We start from the raw sequence: 26,162 nt of genomic DNA on the forward strand, positions 1-26,162 counted from the left end.
GCTGCATTTTAAGGGGTTAATAATGAGAGGAGAGATAGTGAAAGCACTTATTGTAAATGGACTTTCTGTTGAAGTCAACATTATTTTCCCATTCTATTCAGGTTTGCAAAGAAGACATCCTCTTTCCTTTCCTTCATCTCCCATACAGAATAGATTACTAAGTCTTGTTGATTGAATAAATCTCTTTCTCTTTCCTCTCAAAGGGCTACCATATTAGTTCAGGCCCTCACAAAACCTCTTCCTTGGGCTATTTCATTAGCTTCCTCTACGTTTTCTAATCCATCCTCCACACAGTTCCCAACGTGATATTGCTAAAACAGAGGTCTAGCCATATCACTCCCCCACTCAAAAAGTTCCACTGGTTTCTAATTGCATTTAGGGAATATGCAAACTTCTTTGTTTGACATTTAAACTTTTCACAATCCTGCTCTAAATGACCTTTCCAGATTTACTTCACATGAGTATGCTTCATACATTCTCTGATACAATCAAAATGGCATGCTCGTTGTTCTTTACACATGGCATAAAAAAATTTGTACCTCTGTGCCTTTGCAAAAGTTCCATGCTATGTGTGGAATGTAATTGCTTTGTGTTTATACTTCCTAGAATTCCTAGCTTCCTTCTAGGTTCATATCAAATTTAGCTTCTAAACATGTCCTAACCTGATCATGCTCCCTCATCCTACCCCCTTCTCTTCTTCCCCCAACCCCCCCCGCCCCTCTACTATAAGTGACCTCCAGCTTCCAATCCTGGGAATTTTTATGTTTTTATGTGTTCATATAGTTTCCCCTCAATAGATTTTAAATTCTTTGAAGGCAGGGATTATTTTGTCTTTGTTTTTGCATCTCCTGTACCCACACAGTGCAAAAAACACTGAATTGAATTATCAGAACATATCTATTTTTCTAGATCTTTGAGAATAGCAATTAGGGCACTCCTTCTGATGATACAGATTGTAACCCATCTATGTCTGTCAGTCCTACTGCTTCTTTTCAGGTTTTCCTTTCAATTTTCTACAGGAGCTTCACTAAAGTAGTAGGCATGGGTAGGATTGCTCCTGGATCTTGCGATATTATGCTGATATCAGTGTGATATGTTAAGTGTCAAGAAGAATATCTACCACAAAATCCCTAACAGAAAAAGGATTCTCTATGCATGGAATGGTATTACAGATGATCTTGTTTAGAGATGAGAATATGCTAAATTTATCATTCCCAAAACATTGAAGAGCCTTCTAAATTGGGTCAATGATCATTCAGAAAAGTTTGGATCTAATTATCTACACAGGAATTACCAAGTGGATGGACAACCATTTAAGTTCAAGTATATGAGATTCTTAAAGATAAGGACAATAATAATTTTTGCCTTTTTATTCATAGTGCATAATATAATGCCTGCCATATAGCAGGTGCTTATTCTATATTTCTTAAGTTAAATTGAACTAAATGACACTATTATACTATTAAATTTTAGAATTCTCCTGACATTTTCAAAGTGAGTTAAAGTTTTTCCTTCAATCAATATGTTTATTTACTTTATAAAACAGTTGGAAGTTCCTGATTTGCCAATAATGCAGTAGATATCAGCTTAAAGTAGCTATCAGGTAGTGGGTTAAAAGAATATGAACATTTTTCTTGTTTGAAGGACATATAGACTTTGTATTTTATAAGGTGGAGCCAGAACTTAATAATAAATCTGATATTAAATGATTTAGTATTACACACATAAATACAACTCCATGGATACCTGAGGTGATTAAATCAAGTGATAGACATTATTAACTTATCCCCAAATCATAAGGGTTTGTAAAATACTTTATAAATAATCTTATTTGCACTTCAGGAAAATCTAGTCCAGCTTCATTAATTGTGTGACTCTGGGCAGGCCACTTAGCCTCTGTCTCAGTTTACTTGATTATAAAATGAGAATAATAATAGCACCTACTTCTCAGTTTATTGAAATGATCAAATGAAATAATACTGGTAAAGTCTTTAGTACAATGTACATAATACATATGTAATCCATGCTTGTTCTCTCCCCTTTGGGTCACCTGGCTGCCTATGTAAAAAACAAAAACAACAAGAAAACTTAAGTAATTTAGAAGTCAGTTGAGAATTCTCATCAGACTTCATAAGAATGAGTCAATTTATTCAAGTTCCTTGGTAATATACATAATTTCCACTTCACAAACATAACTTAGCAGCAACTATGAGTGGAGGTCAAATACTATTAAAGGGCATGGCAGAACAGGAAATTAAGGAGAGAGGTTAAATGAGTAGCTAAAAGATTCTTGACCCTAGCCTCAGGATATCTCTGACTTTTGTGTTATAGGCTACTGCACTAAGCATAGCCAATCAATTACCAAACTACTGACTCTCCTTATATAACAACCTTCATAACCAACCCATTCTTTATATTATTATAAACACTACTATAATAGCCTCCTAATTTGGTCTCCCTGACTCAAAAACTTCCTGTCTCCAACAGCATCTTCATGCAGCTGATAAAGTGATACTCCAAAAGCAGACAGGTCTGACCATGTGATTTCCCCAATCAATAAATTCTAATAGCTACATATTATCTTTTTTTTTTCCTGAGGCAATTTGGGTTAAGTGACTTGCCCAGAGTCACACAGCTAGGAAATGTTAAGTGTCTGAGATCAGATTTGAACTCAGGTCATTCGAACTTCAATGCTCTATTCACTGTACCACCTAGCTTCCCCAGCTACATATTATCTTTAGGATTATATGCAAAATTCATTATGCCATTTAAAATCCATTATAAATTGATACCAAACTACCTTTCCAGTTTTATTTTAATTATTTCTTCTGTGCCCCTATCTATCCTTAACATACTCTACAATCTAGGTAAACTGGACCTTTTGCTATTCTATTTATACAGAACCCATCTTGTCTCCATGTTGCTTTACACAGAGGCTTCTGTCCTTAGTTACATAGTCTCTTCACACTTCTACCTTTTAGAAGCTTCAATTTCTTCCAAAACTCAGCTGAAACAGCATCATCTACATGAAGATTTTTTTCCCTGAATTTTTTAATTGCAATCACAGAATAAATGAAATAACCTATGTATAGAGTTTAATGAAATGTAATTAGTTATTAAGTATGATTCACTAAATTACATTGTACTTATTTTGTGGATATACTATATGTATACTTAGAATGTATATATGCATGTATGAATATATATAGCATGTACTTATACATGAATATATGCATATGTAATGCATATGTAATGTGCATGTGTGTATAAATACATAAAATCTTCCTTGATACATTTTAAGCTTCTTGATGACAAGAATTGTCTAAGTTTTCTCATTGTATCCATAACTTACAAAGTACCTAATAGTATCAATCTATGTATCAATTATGGGTTGCTTTTTAAAAATTTATTTTTAAAGTAGTTCATAGAATTTCCAACAGTAATATTATGGTTGGATCTCTTAGTCTAAGAAGTATTACTTTCTAATGAAGCTACACAATATTGAATCAAAAGACAAATAGCAGCTCAAAGGAGTTCATAGAATAGGCTTTTTTGGGGGGATGGTAGTAGTAGTGGTTTTATGTACACAATTGGCACAGTAGTCAGGATCAGATTCTGTCTACAACTTTATCTGTACAGGCAGCAACAAACACCCAGGCAGATATCCAAATGTTAAGATTTCACAACAGAAACTTGGTGAAACATTCTCAGTGTCCCCCTCAGTCCTCAGTCCCATTCAATAGTACACAAGGGACTTGTTCAACAACACACAAGGGACAGGAAAAAGAAGTTTGAATAATTAATAATTAAATTATAGCACTGAAAAGGTCCATAGAGTTTATCTAATCCAATTCCTTGATTTTTTAAATGAGGAAACTGAGGCTCTAAGAGATTAGCTAATTTGTCTAGTCATAATGCTAATTAATTAGCAAAATATCTGGGATTAAGATCCAGATTTCATGACTGTCGGGTCTACTACATGAAACTGTCTATTTAATTTTGTTTTTTTCAAAACTTTTAGAATGTTATTTCAGCTATATGGGTATAACTTCCAATGAAGCAGATTATAAGTGTTTTTCACTTCAATTCATAAGCAGTGTGAGTTTCTTAGAAGAAAGGCATGCATATTAGGAAAGCCAAAAAATATACTGTTTGGTGTCCAGCTTAGTGATGAGACTTCTCCAACTTAGTTATGTGGATACATGGATGATGGATATATACATATGCATATGTGTACATATATACACACACACAAAATCTGAGAGGAAGAGAAGTTGAACTTTTTCTAATTTTATATGATTTGCCAGAGCTTAAACTAAAATAATCTTCAAGAACTTCAAGTAGATTGCACATAAGAGGTTCTTAACCTGGGGTCCATGAACTCATTAATTTTTTTTTTTTTTGATGGGTCTATATCCCAAGGAAATTATAAAGGAGGAAAAAGGACCAACATGTACAAAAATGTTTGTAACAGCTCTTTTTTGTGGTAGTAAAGATTTGGAAAAGGAGTGGATGTCCATCAATTCGGGAATGGCTGAACAAGCTATGGTATATGAAGGTAATGGAATATTACTATTCTTTAAAAAAATGATGAACAAGCTGATTATAGAAAGGCCTGGAAAGATTTACATGAACTGATGCTGAGTGAAACAAGCAAAACCAGGAATACTTTGTACACAATAACAGCAAGAATTTGTGATGATCAACTATGAAAGGCTTGGTTCTTAGTAGTTCAGTGATCTAAAGCAACCTCAATAGACTTTGGAGAGAAAATGCCACCTGCATCCAGAAAAAGAACTAAGCAGAATGAATGTAAACCAACACATGCTATGTTCAGTTCTTTTTTCTGTTTTTCTTTTAATTTCTCCCATGGTTTTTCCATTTTATTTTGATTTTTCTCTCCCAACAATAAAATTTTTTTTTGGAATGACTAATATGGAAATGTTTTACATAAGTGTACATGTATAACCTATATCAGATTGTTCACCATCTTGGCTGGGATAGAAATTGGGATTTAAAACTTTAAAAAAAGCCCCAAACAACAAATATTAAAAATTGTTTTTGCATGCTTTTAATTAGGAGAAATAAAATATTATTAAAATAGAATAAAAATATCTTGAAAACTTTTCAATAAAATTAGTTTTCTTTATAATTTTTATACATTTTACTTTATGCATTAAAAACATGAGTCTGAGAAAAAGTTCATAGCTTTACCAGAAGAGAAGTCAGGGGAAGTCTAACATTTCAATACAAAAGAGTTAAGGACCTATTTTCTATATAATGAGAAAAAAGATTAGAAAAGGATATTCAACTGAAACAGGAAGAAAAAAAATTACAAAACTATATATTGGCTCTTAAGATTTCTCCCAGTTAGAGTCAAATGTAATTGGTAAGGCCCCGTTCCATCCAGAAGTAAACCATCTGTATTAGAACTATCATTCCCTTTGATCCAGCAGTGTTACTACTGGGCTTATATCCCAAAGAGATTATAAAGAAGGGAAAGGGACCTGTATGTGCACGAATGTTTGTGGCAGCCCTTTTTGTAGTGGCTGGAAACTGAATGGATGCCCATCAGTTGGAGAATGGCTGAATAAATTGTGGTATATGAATATTATGGAATATTATTGTTCTGTAAGAAATGACCAACAGGATGATTTCAGAAAGGCCTGGAGAGACTTACACGAGCTGATGCTGAGTGAAATGAGCAGGACCAGGAGATCATTATATACTTCAACAACAATACTATATGATGACCAGTTCTGATGGACCTGGCCATCCTCAGCAACGAGATCAATTAAATCATTTCCAATGGAGCAGTAATGAACTGAACCAGCTACGCCCAGAGAAAGAACTCTGGGTGATGACTAAAAACCATTACATTGAATTCCCAATCCCTATATTTATGCCCACCTGCATCTTTGATTTCCTTCACAAGCTAATTGTACAATATTTCAGAGTCTGATTCTTTTTGTACAGCAAAATAACGGTTTGGTCATGTATACTTATTGTGTATCTAATTTATATTTTAATATATTTAACATCTACTGGTCATCCTGCCATCTAGGGGAAGGGGTGGGGGGTAAGAGGTGAAAAATTGGAACAAGAGGTCTGGCAATTGTTAATGCTGTAAAGTTACCCATGCATATAACCTGTAAATAAAAGGCTATTAAATAAAAAAAAATGAAAAAAAAAAGAACTATCATTAATTCATTGTAGCAGAGAATTCAAATAAAGGAAAATCATCAAAGACCCAAAGTAAAGGAGTCAAGTTAAACACAAAGTTAGTAGAAGAACGTGGCTGTCAGTTGGTCTCCCCTGTGTAATACAATCATTGAATGGACCACAAAGATCATGAATACAATCAAACCACAATAATATCCACTTGGCTAGCATTTACCTCACTGAATACTTTTTCACCCACAACTCTATATTTGAGATATTTGTCTACTTGTCTTCATATTGCCCACCAAATAATATCCAAACCTCTTAATTTCTTGTTCAATTTAATCTGCCAGTTTTGGGATAAATGATCCTATAATACTGCATGTCTAATTCTCTTCCTTTGTTCTACTACACAAATCCTTTTCTCTAACCCGAGGCAATTTAATCTCAAAAATTAATGTTGGATTTGGAGGGAGAGATTCTGGATTGGACAAACAATCCACTGACTATATGTATTTGAGCAAATCATTAATCTATTTGAACCCCAATTTTCTCATTTTTGAAATCAAAGTGCTAACTTCATTCCACCCAGACAAAAAAGCTATAATCTAATTTACTATGAGTCCCCTAAATATACAGACTTAATGAAAGATTTCTATATTCACACATAGTGTGTGAAGTTAACAGTGAGTTCAGAAGACACAGTCATGGCTTCATTTCAAGCATTTTGGTCAAGTTTAAAACAAAAACAAAAACATCCCTCCCCCCAAATCTCAGATATGAAAAATAAGATATTTCCAAATAAACAAATGAAAAAGGTCATTCTTTACAGTTTCCTGTAGTTAGGGGAATTGAAAGGACAATTACTGAAATGTATTTCAACAAGTAAATGTTGAAAATTTGTTTAAACTCTAGCACAGACACCACAGTCTCTGTACAAAGGCCAAAAGAGATATAGAATATCCTTCTCACAAGGGGTCACTAAGGGTCAGTTTGTGAAGTATCAAATGTAGGGATGGTTTTAGATCTCCTTATCTTTATGATAAGGAAAGGATTAGAAGTTTACAGAAGAGGAATAACATATAAAAAGTAAACACAAACTCGGCAAAGGCATGAAGATATAAATGGTAGGACCAGAATAGAAGCTCTGAATTCATATGGACTGAGATCTATTTTATGAACTTTTCACATAAGTATCTCTCTGGTTTTTCCTTCCATTAAGGAATTTCCTAGGAATATCAGAGTTAGTTTGTGCTAAGGGAAAGGACCCTAAACTCCCATGAAAGCATTTAAGCTAACATACCATCACATACAGAAAAAAATGTACAAAACACAAAGAATTTGTTCTTAAGTCAATAAGCTGTCAATTCTCCTCTTTCAAGTGAGTTTTCCTCTTCCTCATGAGTCTCCTCTTCCCCCATATACTTGTCACTACAGTAGTATAAAATCAGTCATCATGTGTATTGTCAAAAGATCTTCTGGATTTTGCAGGAGATTTTATCTAAGATTTGGCAAGGAATAGCACAACGAGAAAGAATAAATTCAGACTCTGACCTTCCCTAAAACATTGAATTTCCTGGACTGTGCAGATGCAATGGATAAAGAGGAATCAACTCTCTAGAGGCTAAGAATGCTTTCAGTTCTAGCACATATGGGTTATAATGGTGGCTGGAGGATACAGAAAGCAAAGAAAAGCTGACCTGAGTGTTTATGAGATGAGGTGATAATAGGTTTGTATTTTTTGGATTTCTTTTGGCAGAGGTTTTCCCACATTTGAAGTTATGTTAGACTGACTTCTTTCATTGAGAAAGAAGGGCTCTTTACTTTTTCTGTAGAGATCTAGATAGCCCATTTCTAAGGTTTCCACAAGAAATCATGAATTGGAAAAGGAGAGCTATTCCCTCACTTCAAATAATATTACTAAACTTTTTAAGATTGAACTCAATCTATTCAATGTCAGAGCTGTGGTCCTGAGACCTTGATTATAAATGTTAAAATGCTTCATTAATGTAAGTGGAAGAAATTAGTGATAGCCATATAATTCTGAGGCTACATAGGTGTGTGTGTGTGTGTGTGTGTGTGTGTGTGTGTGTGTGAGAGAGAGAGAGAGATCTCTGAGAGAGACAGAGAGATATCTCTGAGAGAGACATAGAAAGAGAGGCAGACAGACAGAAAGACAGAGAGAAGGGGGGAGAAAAAGAGGGAGAGGAAGAGGGAAGGAGAAGAGAAAGAAAGAGAGAGAGAGATTGTGTGTGTGTGTGTGTGTGTGAGAGAGAGAGAGAGAGAGAGAGAGAGAGAGAGAGAGAGAGAAAGAGAGAACGAACATACTGCTGGAAGATCTGAGTTGAAATCCCACCTAAGACACCTACTAGTTGTGTGATTCTGGGCAAGTCATTTAATCTGTCTGCCCCAGTTTCTTCATTGGTAAAATGGGAATAATAAGAGCACCTAATATTGTGAGGATCAAATAAGATAATATAGTAAAACACTTAGCAAACCTTAAATTATTACATAAATGCTAGTTATTATTATTATTACTATTTTTATTATATATCATAGTTATTCAAATACTAACGAAGGGGTACTTGAAGCAAATAACTACACCAAGTAGTGGATAGAAATCTAAATTTGTCCTATCTAATCTGCCTACCACTGGGTTCTTTAAAGTATATCCACAAATATCCACAAATATTACTGTTCTGTAAGAAATGACCAACAGGATGATTTCAGAAAGGCCTGGAGAGACTTACACGAACTGATGCTGAGTGAAATGAGCAGGACCAGGAGATCATTATATACTTCAACAACAATACTATATGATGAACGGTTCTGATGGACCTGGCCATTCTCAGCAACGAGATCAACCAAATCATTTTCAATGGAGCAGTAATGAACTGAACCAGCTACACCCAGAGAAAGAACTCTGGGAGATGACTAAAAACCATTACATTGAATTCCCAATCCCTATATTTATGCCCACCTGCATTTTTGATTTCCTTCACAAGTTAATTGTACAATATTTCAGAGTCTGATTCTTTTTGTACAGCAAAATAACGGTTTGGTCATGTATACTTATTGTGTATCTAATTTATATTTTAATGTATTTAACATCTACTGGTCATCCTGCCATCTAGGGGAGGGGGTGGGGGGTAAGAGGTGAAAAATTGGAACAAGAGGTTTGGCAATTGTTAACGCTATAAAATTACCCATGCATATAACCTGTAAATAAAAGGCTATTAAATAAAAAATAAAAAAATAAAGTTTATGGCAAGCAAAACCAGAAAAAAAATAAAGTATATCCACATCTCTGAAGTGATATAAACATAAGAAAAATTAATTTTTAAGTGATTTTAAGTGTTTCCTAGGAGAAAATAAACAGGCTACAGAGATAGAGACTATTAAAGGTGGGAAAAATGGAAAGGCTGACCAGCAAGGGGGTTTACTTCTTCAGCTCCATCAAGCATAATAGGTTTAATCTAATTATAAATAATCTTGTCCTAATTCTACCCACCCCACTGCCCTGTCTGTCTTAAGTAAACTCTCTAAATTTTTAACCATTTAAAATAACTGAAATAGAATCATGAATACACATTTAGGTTTTAATAAGGACTACAGATCACATATATAAGAAAAAAAATATGTATTTAACATGTCAACTTGAGCAATGCTTTCTAAAATCAATGAATCTAAACTGGATAATTTAAGGAGCAGAATGATTATATTTCTAGGTATCATAGATTAATAGTAAATAATAAGCAAATACCTGGCTGAAGTTCTAAGACAAAAAGGGAGGCTTAATGTACACCAAAAATATTAATAATAGTTCTTTTTTATGTCAGCAAAAATACTGGAAACAAAAAAGATGCTCTTTGGAGAATGGCTGACTACATTGTAATCTATAGATGTAATAGAATATTGTACTAACACAATGTTCTTAAACCACCAATGAGCAACATTAAGAATTCCTAGAAGCATTGGAAAACTTAAATTAACTGATGCAAAAAAGAAACAAGAACAATGTACACAATAAGTAACAATGCAAAGTACCCAAACTCAAGTTAATTATATAGATCAATATTGATCTTTGAGAACAAAGTATAATACACACTTCCCTTTCCCTTGGTAGAGGAATAGAAGGAAAGAAACAAGCTTCTATTATTTTGTGCCAGATAATGTATTTGATCCTTATAACAAAACTGAGAGGTAGGTGATATTATTCTCATTTTACAGGTGAGGAAACTGAAGTAGACAGAAGTTAAATGAACTGTCACACAGTGCTCTATCCACTGCTGAACATTATGTATGATCACTGTATTGGTTGGTTGGACTGACCTTCTTTTCCCTTCTATATTATAGAAGAGGAAGGATATTAGGACTAATGAAAAAGCAAAAACCAAATGCAAATATAAAGTAATTGTGGATAAAAATGCATCATGATATGAAAATATCTTTGTTTAAATCTTATTCTTTTCTATAATATCCTTTCAAAGGGATAGGGAACAGACCTGTGATTACTTTGGCACTAGGCACATTTCTCTATCAATGCAAGTTGACACCTTCTCATTGGATCAAATGAGATAATATTTATAAAGCTAACAGCACAGTGGCTGGCACATAGAAATACTTATTATATGCATCCATCCATCTATCCTTTCTCTGCACTTTCTTAAGAGAACTTACTTAAAAACTGAGAAGTCAAATCACTTATCCCAGGTCATACAAACACAATATATGGCAGAAGTTGGACCTGAACGCAGGTCTTTTTTGGCATTCAGGCCAGCTCTCTATCTACTATGCCATGATGACTCTCAAACAATATCCAATATATATCATATTCTTAATATACATACATAAATAGGGAAAGGGATTCCACAGCTATCAGAATCTTCCTTTCATATCTCTTTCCCCAGAGGGGACATTAGTTCTGAACCTTAAGAGGTGACAGAACTCATAGGAACAATCTAAAAATAAAAAAATAATTTTAAAAAGTTCTACCAACAAAAACAGTAACAAAACAAAAGGAGCGACAGACTGACAGATAAAAGAAAGTTATACCCTTTATTTCAATCCTACATTCAAACTCCTTATCTGGAGCAAACATGACTCTCCTCACAGCAACTCATTTGGTACATATCATTTGACTGTTTCTTGCTAGATTTCCCTTCTTCCAACCCAGAGTCTATCATACACAGTCTCCTTTATTGTTTCTGTCAACACTTACTTTAGTTATTAGTCAAAAACTGAATTGACTTCCAGATGACATCAGATATCCTCTCTCATTTAAGACTTGCATAATTTTTTTTCATCTTAGATCCTTATTTTTCTTTATTTCCTCAAACCTCTTGAATATCACTGGAGGAGATGGGGTATGTGGAAAACATTTATTAAGCACTATTCTCTAGACTGCTTAAGGGAGCAATGGAACAGTCATGCAGGAGATTCAGTAATAAGAGACAGTTTAAATCAAATAAATATAGAAGAGCATGTGTCATCATAACTAGTTACCAATATTGTATGTGTAGAGCTTGAGGAAATACACAAAACATTTTAAGTCTTAAGTCCTACCACAATATCTGAGTGATACCAGTGATATTTACAGTTCCTTTCTATTAAGCAAAAAATTGTACTCCTACGATTATTTCAGCCATGTTGAAGAGACCAAAAGCAGGGAAATTTGCTTAGCTGAGCTAAATTTTTTTACACAGCAAAGGGGAGATATGGAAAGGGAAAAAAAAAAAAAACAAAAAAAAGAAGAGTTTGTGATAAACAAAGATGAACATGATGTACCCTGGAAAAGACTGAACTGCCAACTTCCCAATCAGGTGAGAAAACAAATGATTAAAACCTACGCACAATTTGTTGAAATGTGAATCTATTCCAGTTTCCTGGCAGGCAGCATACACCCAGTTTTTAAAGTGTAAAGTAAATATAATTTCTGACATAGGATAATAGAACATCTTTGAATGTCATTTCATTAAACAGCTGTGGAGGAAGCTGAAGGCCACACCTTCACTCTCCTAATGTAGCCATTTGATTTTTCCCACCCAATGCCAGTGAAATCACAACACAAAAATGACTTACAGTTCTAAAATAAGTATGACATCAGTTTTGTTCTCATAAACATCATGTAAGGTGATCACATTCGGATGTTGTATCTCTTTCAATATGTTAACCTCTCGTTCAATATCTTCTCGACTCACTCCTCGTCGGCTGGATTTAGTCCTCCGTTTCTTAATGAATTTAGCAGCATATTGTAGACCAGTGCTTTTCTCACGGCATTTTTTCACAACTGCAAACTGCCCACTGAAAAAAAAGAATTGAAAAAGGAAATAAAAAACCTTAATAATACAAAATGAAACTTTTATTCATTTCTTAGACAATCTAAATGAAGGAGGGAAAGAAAATAAATGCTATAAATGACTAGAAAAAGTACAAATTGTGGAAAAATCAATAAATTAACCCCCTGATGCTTATTATACTTCACTATTATTATAAGTAAAATTTTGGTACAAGTCACAGGGGATCATGGACAAGACTGAAAGATGTAGTTTTAGGAAAAAATATTGTCATTAGTCCCTATTAATTAGGCTTTAGGAAGAATATTAACAAGTTTAAAAGCATTCAGAGGATAGTGAAGTACTTTGAAAACATGTCTTATAAGAATGGAGAGTTTTTTTTAATATGAGGGAAAATGACTTAAGGGAGACATGCTAACTTCAACTATTTGAGAGACAATCTCTCAAATGGATAAAGGATTAAACTGATTGTTTCTACCCCAGAAATCAAAAATAAAAAAGATACAGAAAAGCAAACTTAATAATAAAGCTTCTTAATTAAGAGATGAAATTCCTGGAAATTCCTGCTATCTGGAATTAGTGAATTTCTTTTGATTATTGTCTTTCAAAACCAAACCAAAACTAGATGAGTATTTGTCAGGTATGTTGTGGAGATTTTTATGCATTTATGCTCATACTAGATGACCTTAGAGGTACCATTGAAATTTGATATCCCAAGAAAGAATTTTAACTGTTAATACAAAAAGGTGTTGACAAAAGTAGATTTGAAGGAAGTCTCCAAATCTATCACTTCTTCTAGAAAGTACAAGTAGATGTTTAACCCTCCCCCCCCATAATATCTAGAAACACTGCCAGCATCTATATTACTGCCTATTAGATAATACAGACAAGATACATCAACTTCAATAAATCCAAGACAAAACTTCTTCCAAACTTTCCTATTTCTGTGGAGTCTCTACCTTTTTTTTTTTTTTTTTCTTTTCATTCTCCCAGGATCATCTCTTCAGCACTTTTCTTGACTCCTAAATCTCCTTCATGTCATCTATCCATTCAGTGACCAAATTCTATTATTTAATTGCATCTGGTCCCTGCTTTCCATTCACTCTCTCACCATTAGTTTGCCTAGACTATTGCAATGGCTTCTTAATTGATTTTTCTATCTCAGGCCTCTCCCCACTGAAAGCTATCCTCAGCATTGGAGCCTAAATGATTTTGATCTGACCATACCACTCCTCATTTCCCTATTTGCTCTAGGATAAAATCATCTAACTCTGTTTTTGTAGTAGTAAAAAACTACTTGTTTTTTAAAGGCCTCAAAACCCAGCCTTCTCATCTTCACTACACAGGCATACCTCATTTTATTGTATTTCACTTCATTGTTTCACAGATACTGCATTTTTACAAAGTAAGGTTGTATCAAGTAAATCTATCAACTTCATTTCCCCAACATGATCACACTGTGTCTCTGTGTGACATTTTGGTAATTCTTGCAATATTTTAAACATTTTCATTATTATTCTGTTATTGTGCTCTATAATCAATGATCTTTGATATTAACATTGTAATTATTTTGAGGCACCATGAACCACACCTATGTAAGGAAGCAAATTTAATTAATAAATAATGTGTATGTTCTGATTATTCTACTGACTGGCTATTCTCCCATCTCTCCTTCTCTTCAGGCCTCCTTATGTCCTGAGACACAATATTTAAGTTAGCCTAATTAATAATCCTATAATGACATCTGATTGTTCAAATGAAAGAAAAAGCTAATCTATGCAGAAAACTTCATTGTTGTTTCATTTTAAGAAATTACCACATTCAACCCAACCTTCAGTAACTACCACCCTGATCAGTCAGCAGCCATCAATATTGAGGCAAGACTCTTCATAATCAAAAAGATTATGACTCACTGAAGGCTCAGATAATGGTTAGCATCATTTTTAGTAATAAAATCCTTTTTTATTAAGGTAGATTTTTAAAAATATAATATTATTACACACAACCTACAATATAGTATAAATATAACTTTTATATGTATTGGGGAAAAAAACTGCTTTTTTATTATGATATTCATTTTATTGTAGTAGTCTAAAACCAAATCCACTATAACTCCAAGGTATGCTGTACAGAAGAGCAGCTAGATGGCACAGCAAATAGAATGGTGAGCTTAAAGTCAGGAAGACAAGGACATGTCAAGGACATGTGCATGGACAGATGCAAGCTGGATAGATAGGCTGGTGAGTGGGCAGAACAGGGCAAAGATCTACTCTGGTGCCTTTCTGCTTTCACTTAGAAGATTTTGTTTTATTTTATTTTTTGGTGGGGGTAATGAGGAATGGTGAGAAGTCACAGAGTACTAATGAAGGGGCGGGAACAGAGAAAGGGAACATAATATTACACAGTAGTTAACATAGGTATTTTTTGGAATGCAGATTTTTTTCCCCCAAGAATTCTTTATATAAAGTCGAGTTTGCATAATGTGAATTTAAGTAAGGTGGGAACTATTTCATATTACTCCCTTTCCCATACTCTACAGTACAGCTTTCTCTCTTCTCCAACTCCCATCTCTTGGTCTTTGCACTATTTGTCCTCCAAAACCAGGAATGTATTCCTTCTTTACCCCCATCTCTTAGAAATCCTGCCTTCTTTCAAGATGTGGTTTAAGCACTGCTTTCTACATAAAACCTTCCCTGAGCTTTCCCAATAACTAGGGCTAGGATTAGTGTCCCCTAGCTGTTTTGTATTTATTTATTTTTATTCAGTATATATTTTTATGTATGTACATATTGCCTTCCACAATAGAATATAAATTCCTTCAAGAATGTATTGTTTCCTTTTAAAACAATTTTTTGTATCCCATCACCTAGGAAGGTACATGGAACTAATAAGTACTTAATAAATGCTTGCTAAATGCTTGATCTATTTGTTGTTATTTTTTCAGACATCTTCAAATATACATCTTTATTTCTTCCCCAGGATTAACCAGCTTATTCCCTGTCCTAGAGAAAGCCACTGAGGTTCAATGTTTTCACTATCTAACCTCCCATTCAAACTTCTCAATCTCTTAAAACTTTGCTTTCATTCCCATACATTGAAAGAAACCTCTCTTTCTGGTCACTAATGATCTCTATTATGCTAAATCAATTACCCTTGTCTCAGTCCTCATTATTCTAGACTTTTCTGCAGCATGTGCCACTATTGATTATCTCTCCCTTTTAACAGTCTTTCCTTCCATAGTTTTCATCACATTTCTGTTTTGGTTTTCTTTCATTTTATCCGGAGATGACAATATGTTCAAACATTCGCCAAACGATTTTTAGGTAATCATAGATTTACAATTCTTTGCTACCAAAAAGAGTACTACCATGTGTATTTGGTAAATACGTGGTCTTTGATTCCCAGATTACTCAAGACTTGCTAGGGTAGGTCAGTTCACAACTGGGCTGAGCCACCTCCTCACAATCAATCAATTGATCAATTTTTATTAAGCATCTATTATATTCCAGGCTCCATGGTAAATGTTGGGGATACACATATACAAAGACAATTATTTACCTGGGGGAGTTTATAATCCAATGGAGGCAGATATCATACAAAAAGGTAAACTGAAAGAGGGTAAGAAAAAGGCATCTGACCTGAAAGTATGGGGAAAAAGACAGAGAAGTACCAAAGTAGTGAAACCAGAAGAGAAATGAGATGTTTTGAATTGAGTTCTTTTAAGTAGAAGTTCTGGAGTTCTTGGCTCTATGCTCCACTTAAAATGACTGTATATGATTATGAGATGAAGTGCCAAGGCTGATGGAATACTGAAGGATGGTGAAGTTTTTCCAATAATGAGCTGCCTTGAGTATGGGGGGAAAGTGAGACAAGTTCTAAAGTAGTGAACCAGGTGATAAATGGGGTGAATGCCATCTCAGATGTATGTGCTGTTTTTCTGGATTCCATTTTCTGGGCTGCTTTGAACTTGCTCAACTATGGTAGCTGTGGTCTCTATCACCTTTTGCTTTATCTCTCCCTTCCTCCTTTCTTTTCTATTTCCTTCTTTCTTCCTCTCAGTGAAAGACCTTACTCTAACTTATAATCATCACCCAGAATTTTTCCCAAATCTTCCTTTCTGGAAATTATGGTAATTTACACTACTTCATGAAATAGTTCTGTAGTCCAGGCTTCCCTAGGTTTTTGACAATACATTTCTTCTGTTGGTCTTCTGCAGATGAGAGCCTGCTTTCTTAACTTTGCAAATCAGCTACTCAAAGACTCAATGCACTTATCATTGCCCTTTATGACTCTGGTGCCACAGCCTGAAAAGAGAACATCCTTATATATACACCAGTAGGATCACTGAGTTAAAGGACGATTTTATCATCTCTTCCCCACAATTCCAAATCTATATCCAGAAATAGTGGGTGAATTCGTAACTACATCAACAGTAGACTAGTGTTCTTGTTTTTTCCAAGTCCTTTATCTTGATCATTTCCATTTTGGAGAATAATTTTCAAGATGTGAGGTAAAACTATTGCTTTTTTTTTTAAATGCATTTTCCTTACTATTAATAATTTGGGGCATATTTTCAAATAGCCATTTAAAGTTTGCAATTCTTTTTAGAAATGCTTGTTCAAATTTTAATATTTATTGGAGGAATCACTCTTTTTACATCTGTGTCAACTTTATACACACACATATATACATATAATACCATTGTTTAATTAGTGATAGTATAGATATACCTTTCCTAGTTTGTCTTATTCTATCTTCATTGATTATATTCATGGCTTTATTTTTCGTGAGTTCTTCTATCTCTTAGTAATTCTCCTCCAATCCTAAAATATCAGACAGATCTAATTACTTTTCTAAAACTTTAACATTACCTTTTCTCTTCAAGTTTCATATCCATTTTGAGTTTATTGTCATATAGTATAAAACGTTGATCTAAGCCTTATTTCTGTCCAACTGTTTTCCAGTTTCCCCAGAAGTTTTGTAAAAAGGGACTCTTTCCCTCAGTAATTTATGTCTTTAGGTTCATCAAATTTTGGCCTATTGTTTTGGATTGACTATTCTTTCTTACTTATCTCATATGTATCAATAATAATGAATATCAAATAATGGGTTTAATAAAATCTGAGGTGTGGTTATACTCTGTTGATTCTTTCTTTTTCTCATGAGTTCTCTTCAGATTCCAGATCTTTTGTTTTTAAAAATGAACTTTATAATTTTATACATGAAAATTTGTTTTGTCTGGTTCTATGCAGTATCACTTCAGTAATCTGGTATAGAATGAAATCTAAATTAATTTATGTGACATTTCCAGTTTTATTGTATTGGAATTTATTTTGTTGTATTGGATGAACGATGAATCTCTCTCCAATGATTTGATTGTATTTTATTTTTACAATAAGTATTTTATAATTGTATCTATATAAGATATTCCAACAATATCAGTAAAGTTCTAGGCTTTGATGGCTTAAAAAGCAGCTACTGAAGCTTAGAGCTGCACTAAAATTTTTGGTGAACCCAGTATAATTTTCATGTGCATTATTATTAGCTAATTTCAATTTATACTTTTTGTACTTTTTCAATGCAATTTCTTACATTTTTAAAATTTTTGTTAATATTAAAATAAACAATGAAAAGTTTGTGGCTTATTTTGTATTCCACTCACTCATTTAAGATAATTATCTCCATTATCTTAATCTCTTTGATGATTCACTGGAATTTTATGGCTATATCGTTACCTTCAAATGAAAATATCTGTACCACTTCTTTATTCATATTTATATCTTTGGAATTTATATTCTTCATTCTTTAGTTGATATTTTCAGAGATATGTCAAATAATGGTAAAAAGAAGGTAGCATTCTTGCTTTCCCTATGTCTGTACAAGGTATATACTTCTAGCATTTCTCCATTGAAAACAGTGCTAGTTATTACTGTAGATATACATACATAAGTATGTGTGTGTGTGTAAAGAGGGGGGGGGAGAGTAAAAGTGAGAGTGAAAGAGAGAGAGAGTGAAAGAGAGAGAGAGAGAGAGAGAGAGAGAGAGAGAGAGATATGAGGGCAAGAAAAAGAGAGAGTAAGAGAGACCAAGTGAGAACTTTTCCATTCTTGTTTTTTAACCTAAATAAATGCTGTACCACTTCACAATTTTTTTTTTTTTGGCACTGATTGAAATAATATGTTTTTGTTATCTTTTTGTTATTATATGACTATTTTTGCTAATTATTGAACTAATGTTGAATTTTTCTTGCATTCTTGGTGTTCCTCCACTAGGTCAGAGTGAAAAAAATTTTTTTTTCCCTGAATATATTGCTAATATTATTGTGAAGACAGAAAAATCTTTTAAAATCACTAGTCTTTCTCAGTATTTTAGGATGGCAATCATTCTAAGCAGATTTTTTTCTTTTCAATTTTTGTTCAGAATTGCCTCACCTCAATATGATCTCAATATACTGCTATCCTATACTTTTTCCTAATATCTCAGAATCTGCAAGAGATAAGCAGCAGGTTCAATCCATTTCATAGACCTCTTCCCCTGGGCTAGAGTAAGAAATAAGAAAGACAAATCAGGGCTTTTGTTTCTGGCATAAAAAATACCACTTTTGCAGTCTGCCCCTTGCATAAAAAAATTACAAGTTTTATGCAATGAAAGTTCTTGTTTTAAATCTGTAGTTTAAAATCTGACAGGCAAGACAGGCTTCTGTACTACACCTTATAAGGGAAGTATTCATTCAAGCTTGAGAAAAAGTATGAATACTTTGTTGTTGTCATTATTGCCCAATTGTTTCACTGCTCAGTTGTTAATGTTTCTATCCTACTCCCATCAATTACTTTTTTATGCTACATACTTATCATTTATTTATCCATATACATATTATCTCCATCCCCAACAAGTTACTTGGGAGAAGGAGCAGTTTAATTTTTGTGTTTGTATAACCAGCTCTTAGCACAATGTAGGCACTTAAATGCTTATTGTGTTGAATTACATTTAATAAGAAGGGAAAATAAGCATGATATATATATATATATATATACTAGAAAACAGATATATTCTGATTACTAGGTAATTAGACATAATTTCTGTTTTGTGGTGATGCTGCTTAACTTCAATATATGATGAAATCTACCTCATTATGGCACAACTTGGCTACTCATAAGCCACATAACCAGATCCTATCATTTATCTATGAAAAATATTAAAGATCACAAAATCAAAAATTTTTTTAAATTAAAAAAATTAATGCTCAGTTTTCTAGCAATGGGGTTCTCCATGGGTCTGTAGATTAGTTATTGAAAAGGATTGCTAATGTTTATGTAGCACTTATTACATGCCAGGCATTGTGCTAAGTACTTTACAATTATCATCTCATTTTTGATCCTTACAACTATTCCAGGTAAGTACTATTATTATTAACTCTATTTTACAATTGAAGGAATATTCACACAGAGGCTAAGTAATTTGCTCAAAATGATACAGCTACTAAGTGTCTAAGGTCACTTTTGAACTCTGGGCTTCCTGACTCCAATCCTGGTATTCTGTCCATTATGTCACCCTGGGAGGATATATAATCTGTCTTTAAGCCAATACCCTAAAGTCTTTCTAGTTTGGGAGAACCTGCCAGGACTTGTAATTCTTTGTCATCACCTTCAAGAACCTCAGAATAGCTCCATGCTATAATGAATCAGTGGAGTCACATAAATTAAAAATGATAAAGATGACTAAAAGATTACATCCTATTGCTCAAATGGCCTATTCCTTAAAAATTATGCCCCATTGGAAGCCTCATGAGTTTTTATAGATATTACGAAAACATTTACTAAATGTTCCTATAAAGATACCTTGAAAGGGTGTTTCAAAACAAGAGTTTAAAGTTCTTGGTTCTTTTTCTGGAAAGGTACAATATAAAGAATCACTAATTATTTTGAGAAGATTTTGTAGCCTTTGAAAAAATTAAAACTTCTTAATTTTAAAAATACAATCTAAATTTGTAGCTTCATCCATTAAAGTCTTCGTATGGAAAATTCTTCCACTAAGGCAGATTGCTGCTTTTTTGTAATTTCAGAGTCTTAATCAAGTGGAAAGGAGTTAAATGACTTGTCCATATTTATAAAACTAGTCTGTATCAGGGACAGAATTTGAAACCAAATCTTTCTGACTCCGACTCCAGGCATTTATCTACTACATTACTAATAAGTGCTTCTCACTTATTAAATATGGAAATTTAATATCATGAGACAACTATTTAAAATGATACCGGTACATTTAACATGTAACAAGAGGCAAGGGAAACAAAAAATGAAAACATAAAAAAAATTTTTTTAACCAATATTTAACATGAAAACTTTTTTTTCTATAGAGGATACCTAAACAGACTCATGATAATTATTGATATTAATATAGTTTTAAAGTTTTTCTATACATATTATTTCAAGTATTATCATTATCCTTGTTCTAGATAGATGAGGGAATTGAGACATAATTATGTTGAATGACTTGGCCATGAGCATATAGCTAGAAAATGTCACATTAGGAATAAAACTTTTTTATTGGGTGTCAATAAGACACCAAAACCAGTCATCCTTCACCAAATTGCATGCTTTTATTAAATTATGAACAAGAAGAGCCTAAATTCTTATAATCTCAAATGATCACAAGATTTGTGACTGCTTTTTTATAACAATTCAAAATCACTTATCTATTTATTTTTGCTGGGCAGAGAGAAAAGTGATGGGGAAAAGAATGCTTGAGGAAGTAGCTTGATTATAAACCAAATTTTGTAAATATCCCAGGAAAATAGGCTTTTCAATATAAATATGTGCATTTCCTCCCTCTTCAAAGAAGATATAAGGAAATAAAATCTGGCACAGAATGAATTCTGGCCATGATAATTGAGGTGAAGTGGAACTGTGCTTCTCTCTAAAATAAGGTAATATTTATAAAAGCATTTAGCAAAATTCCTAATATAAGAGGTGCTTAATACATGCTTATTATCTTTCCCAGCACTTTCCTACTTATAGGTATTTTTAAAGTTCACTTAAAATTTTTAAGCATTACAGTATTCATTATAATCTCTCTTGTTTTATTCATGTATTACTTTGAAGATGCTTTTAAACCAAAATTGGAGCACTTTGAACAGCTATTCTAAAGAGTTTAACCTTAAATCCCAGTTCTATAACACTGTATGCTTGCTTATGAAAACAAAACCTGAAGTTTGTACACTATCAGATGTCTTGTTTTTATTTATGGGATGCACCAGTGACTTAAAAGCCCAAACAACTGCAAACTGTAGGCTGAATATTCAAAATTCTTGTTAGTCAGAGAAATATGGAACTGAGTGCACCTGTGAAAATAAGCATTACCTCATGCTTTCTTGTGTAACATCTCCAACCACTTCATTTTCTAGTATATTAAGTACCATGAAACCTTCAAAGGCCACTGCTATAGCATGAGAAATCTGAGTTCAATTATCTTGAAGACTCATCTCTCTCATGAGCATGGACAAAAACAAGTATGATGTTGGGAACTTGTGATGCTTGTGTTACAAAGAATATGACCATTTGGAAGGTGTGACTAGAACTAACATCTTTTTTTTTTTTTTTTTTTTTTTTTTGAGAATGATAAGTATCACATTCAAAGGACTTCATTAAAACTGGCCAATAGAACAATAGTGTTGCTTGAATTTTCACCAAATGGCTGCAACAGAAGCCCTAACCACTCTGTCCATGTCCTCTTCGCCCCATACACATATACTACATCACTACCACCACTACCACCATCTTTTAATTCTTGGTAATGAGGAAAATGATGTAAGGGAAAGACAGCTAAAAAGTTAAGCAATATAAAATGATTCTAAGTGAAGCCAATTTTAGGCAAGAAGGTATTGTGGATAAAGCACTGGCCCCAGAATTAGGAAGAAATGAGTTTGAGCTCTTTTCCCCTTAAGATACTTACTAGCTGTATGACCCTATCCTCCTTGTATCTCAGTCTCACTGAGAGCACTATGAAGAGGTTGGCTTCCAATGACTTCTAAGATCCTCCCTTTTATCTCTAAATCAGTAATCCTATAAACTTCTGAGAGTTGGATCTTCTATACCTTCTTACTATTACCTTAGGGTTAATATTAAACAAATGACACTTATACAGTATTTTAAGGTTCCCAATCTTACTTGACCCTTAAAATAACTCTGAGTTTGGATCCTGTCTTTTTTCCCTAAGCAAGAAAAGCCTATATGATCTTGAATAAGTCATGTAACCTCTCTAGGTCTGTTTCTTTGTCTTGTAAAATGAGGAGATTAAATTGGATGACTGCCAAGAAGCCTGTCAGTTCTAAATCTACACTGATTGCACAAAAGCAAGGGTTATAAGCATCATTATGTTTGTTTTCCAGATGAGCAAAGTAAGGCTCAGAGATTTTAACTGGCTTCCCCTTCCTTCCTCCCCTCCCCCTAATCAGTACAATACTGTCTTCTATAAAGGAGCTACCATGCAGAGATATGAAGAATACCAAATCTACCCACAAAGTGACCCACAGATTCAGAAGCTTGAGTCACAAAATGAACTACACTGAAAGGTAGTTCTAAGGCTTGGATGTGCATATACAAACATGCCCTCAAAGGTCTTTGTGTGTGCTTTCTGAGACATATAACTAACTCACATCAATTATTTTCTCCAAAGCAAAAACCCATCCGGAGTAAAAATGTGGTGACAGACTGGTGGGAGAACAAGTACTTCTCTAATCACAGTAATTTGCTTTGTGATCCCATAATTCCTTTTGAATTGCTGGTTAATTACTGCTCCAAATTCACTTTTTTTTCTGAGCAACTGGCATTTTGCCTTCACTGTCTTTATTTGCACTCATTTTTCACAGTGGCATCTGACCATGCTCAGTTCCTCTCCATATTCCCCCCAAAACAATTAAAATAAAAAATTCTGAGTGGTGTTTCCAACTCCTCAGCTACCCACTAACTACACATGGTGTGACAATGATATGGCTCTGAGGATGAACTAAGATACACACAGGGAAATCAAAACATCAGAAAGAAAAGAAACCTGAGACCTAACTACCATATGCCCACCCCAGAGCTTTTCTTTTCTGTTGCAATTGCCTTTTGTAAATACGTTGAATTGAAACAGTAATTAGCATGAATACAGATGGCTATAACTGCTGTCAAGTCTGCTATTTGGGTAGAGAAAAGTGATTGCTCTAGAGAAAAACCCAGTATTATTACCTTTTATTTATGCCATTTAAAGCTGACACTGAAACACTTATCACACTATAAAATTATTCACTATCAAAATTATGATGATAATTTACTTATTTAAATGCTTGAAACAGAGATCCACTTACCATGTGACAAGTATTTATTAAACACCTACTGTGTACCAGGCATAAGACAATAAAGAAGGCAAGATAAGTACATTAAAAAAAAAAACAATTACAACCACATATATAACTAAATTACAAAGTAATGAAGGAGAGGCAGGGAAAGATTTATTTTAGAAGGGAGAACATTGCACCTATGAGGGGCAGCCTGTACAAAGCATGTAGAAGGTAGGTGGGATGTAATATAGAAGGCATGTAGATGAGGTTGGCTGGAATAGAGAATACAAATAAGGCAGCTAGCCCAGCAGACAGATCACCAGGCTTAGAGTCAAGAAGACTCAAGTTAAAATCCAGGATCAGACACTTCTTGTGTGTCCCTGCTGTCACTTAATCCTGTTTGCCTCAGTTTCCTCATCTATAAAATGAGCCAGAGGAGGAAATGGCAAACCATTCTAGTATCTTTGACAAAGAAGCCCCAAAGGGGTTGTGAAGAGTCACAAACGGCTAAAATGACTAAATAACAATGAACACTAAAATGAAAAATATCTATAAAGATAGGCTGGAGCGAGATTGGGAAGGTTTCAGAATGACAAACAGAGAAAGTTTTGGATTTTACCCTAAGACAAAAGAAAACAAAGGGAAACTTCTTGGGCAGAAAGTGTCGTGCTTTAGAAAAGTCAATTTGACAGCTTTCTGGTTGATAAATTGGAGAAGAGAGAGAAAGAAAGCAGGGAAACTGTCAAAGATGAACTGGAAAGAGAAATATTGGAGTAGGAAAACTAATTAGGAAGCTATTTCATAAGTTCAGGTAAGAGATGATGAGGTCCTGAACAAAAGTGTGAATGGGAGCCAACATGAGAGAGGGAGGTGAGATTCTGTGGAAGTAGAAAAAATAGTGTTTGGCAATTGATTAGATATGAGGAGGAGAGAAGACTGAAGGATAACAATGAGGGTGTGAGCCTTGAGTGATGGGAAGAATGACAGTGCCCTCAACAGAAGTAGGGAAACCAAAAATATGAGTGAGGTGGGGGGGAATGATCATGAGCTTTTAATCTTTTTAAAAGTTGAAAGCATTGCTCTTTATGATAAGCATTTCAATAAAACTTCTGAGTGAATGAGGATTTTCTTCCCTTATTCATGCATCCTTAATCAAAATTTTAGGGGGAAAAAGTTGACTATAATAGCTGCCTCAATGTCTTTTCCTCTTTTTTCTCAGTTCTAATTCTCTCCAAAGTTCTCAGTGACTTCTTAAATGTTAAATTTGATTGTAAAGGCTGACTCACTATATATCATTGATCTCATCTCCTATTTTCTCCAGCAAATTCTCCCCATGATATTTCCTCATATATCTCCTTGGTCTTCAATAATTCCCCATCTATTTAGAGTATGGGAGGATCAAAGCCAGTCTTCCTGATCCACAATTTCTCTGGCTCTCACTTGTAAACATATATAATTATTTTTGGGTTTCTTGCTCCATTTTCTCATGCTCCCTTCCCAAATCTAAAGTCATGTGTGGAAGGGGGAGAATTGCTAAGCACCCTGGATAGTAGCCTCATCTGTCCCAAACATGTGTGTGTGTGTGTGTGTGTGTGTATAAACATCTTACTGATCTATTTCCTACTGACTATAAACATACACAAGTCTTCCTCTTCTTAAAATACAAAAACAAACAAAAAAAGAAAAAGTTCCTCACAAGATCCTACTATCCTCTCAAGCTATCATTTTCTCTTTCCTTTCACAAATGCCTAGAAGAAAGCTCTTTATAAAATGTTTCCTCAAATTCCTCTTCTCCCACTTTCTATCCCTTTGCCATCTGGCTTCCAACTTTATCAATTGAAATACATAGTAAATGTTTAAAAATGCTCATTAGGTAATACACTTTTTTGGGGGTCATTGGCATAGTTTCAGTTTTCCTAATGCTACGTATATATGAGCAATAATATCTAGAAAATCTGCAAATGAATTTGAAATTTGAGTTTTTTTTAAAAGAGGCAACAATACATAAGACTTGTAGCTATTTGGAAGAATTCTGTAAGAAAATGTCTAAATAACACTAAACAAGGGAGTTAATATTGAGTTTTGCTCTTTCTTCTTTTGAATAAACTTATTTTTACATTGTGTACCAGACCTCTGATTTAATCCTATTTTATCCTGTATTTTGTTTTGATGGTTCGATAGACAAGTGCCACATGGAAAAGAAAAGCTTGGAAGGGTTGTGATCTCCATCCCTTGAGAGAATATCCATAACAGCAGGATCAGAGATACATCAAAGGATAAAAATATGGAAGGAGAAAGAACTGCTCTCATATTTTACCAAGAATCCAGATTCCTATTTTTGAAGCATATGACACTTAGAAGATGATTTGGTAGCAGTGTAGTCA

The 26,162-nt window shown here is 33.9% G+C and overlaps 1 protein-coding gene across 3 annotated transcripts in view; it reads right to left on the reverse strand.

The window, feature by feature from the left end:
* Positions 1 to 26,162, reverse strand: part of DAPK1 (death associated protein kinase 1) — a 228,293-nt gene that overhangs the window by 105,101 nt on the left and 97,030 nt on the right. For all 3 annotated transcript variants that reach the window (XM_031937794.1, XM_031937789.1, XM_031937801.1), the window contains one exon: positions 12,244 to 12,465. In XM_031937794.1, coding sequence (XP_031793654.1) covers positions 12,244 to 12,465 — 222 coding nt within the window. The remainder of the gene's footprint in view (positions 1 to 12,243; positions 12,466 to 26,162) is intronic.

The sequence above is a fragment of the Sarcophilus harrisii genome, chromosome 1, assembly GCF_902635505.1.
Source record: "Sarcophilus harrisii chromosome 1, mSarHar1.11, whole genome shotgun sequence".
In the NCBI taxonomy this organism is placed as follows: Eukaryota; Metazoa; Chordata; class Mammalia; order Dasyuromorphia; family Dasyuridae; genus Sarcophilus; species Sarcophilus harrisii.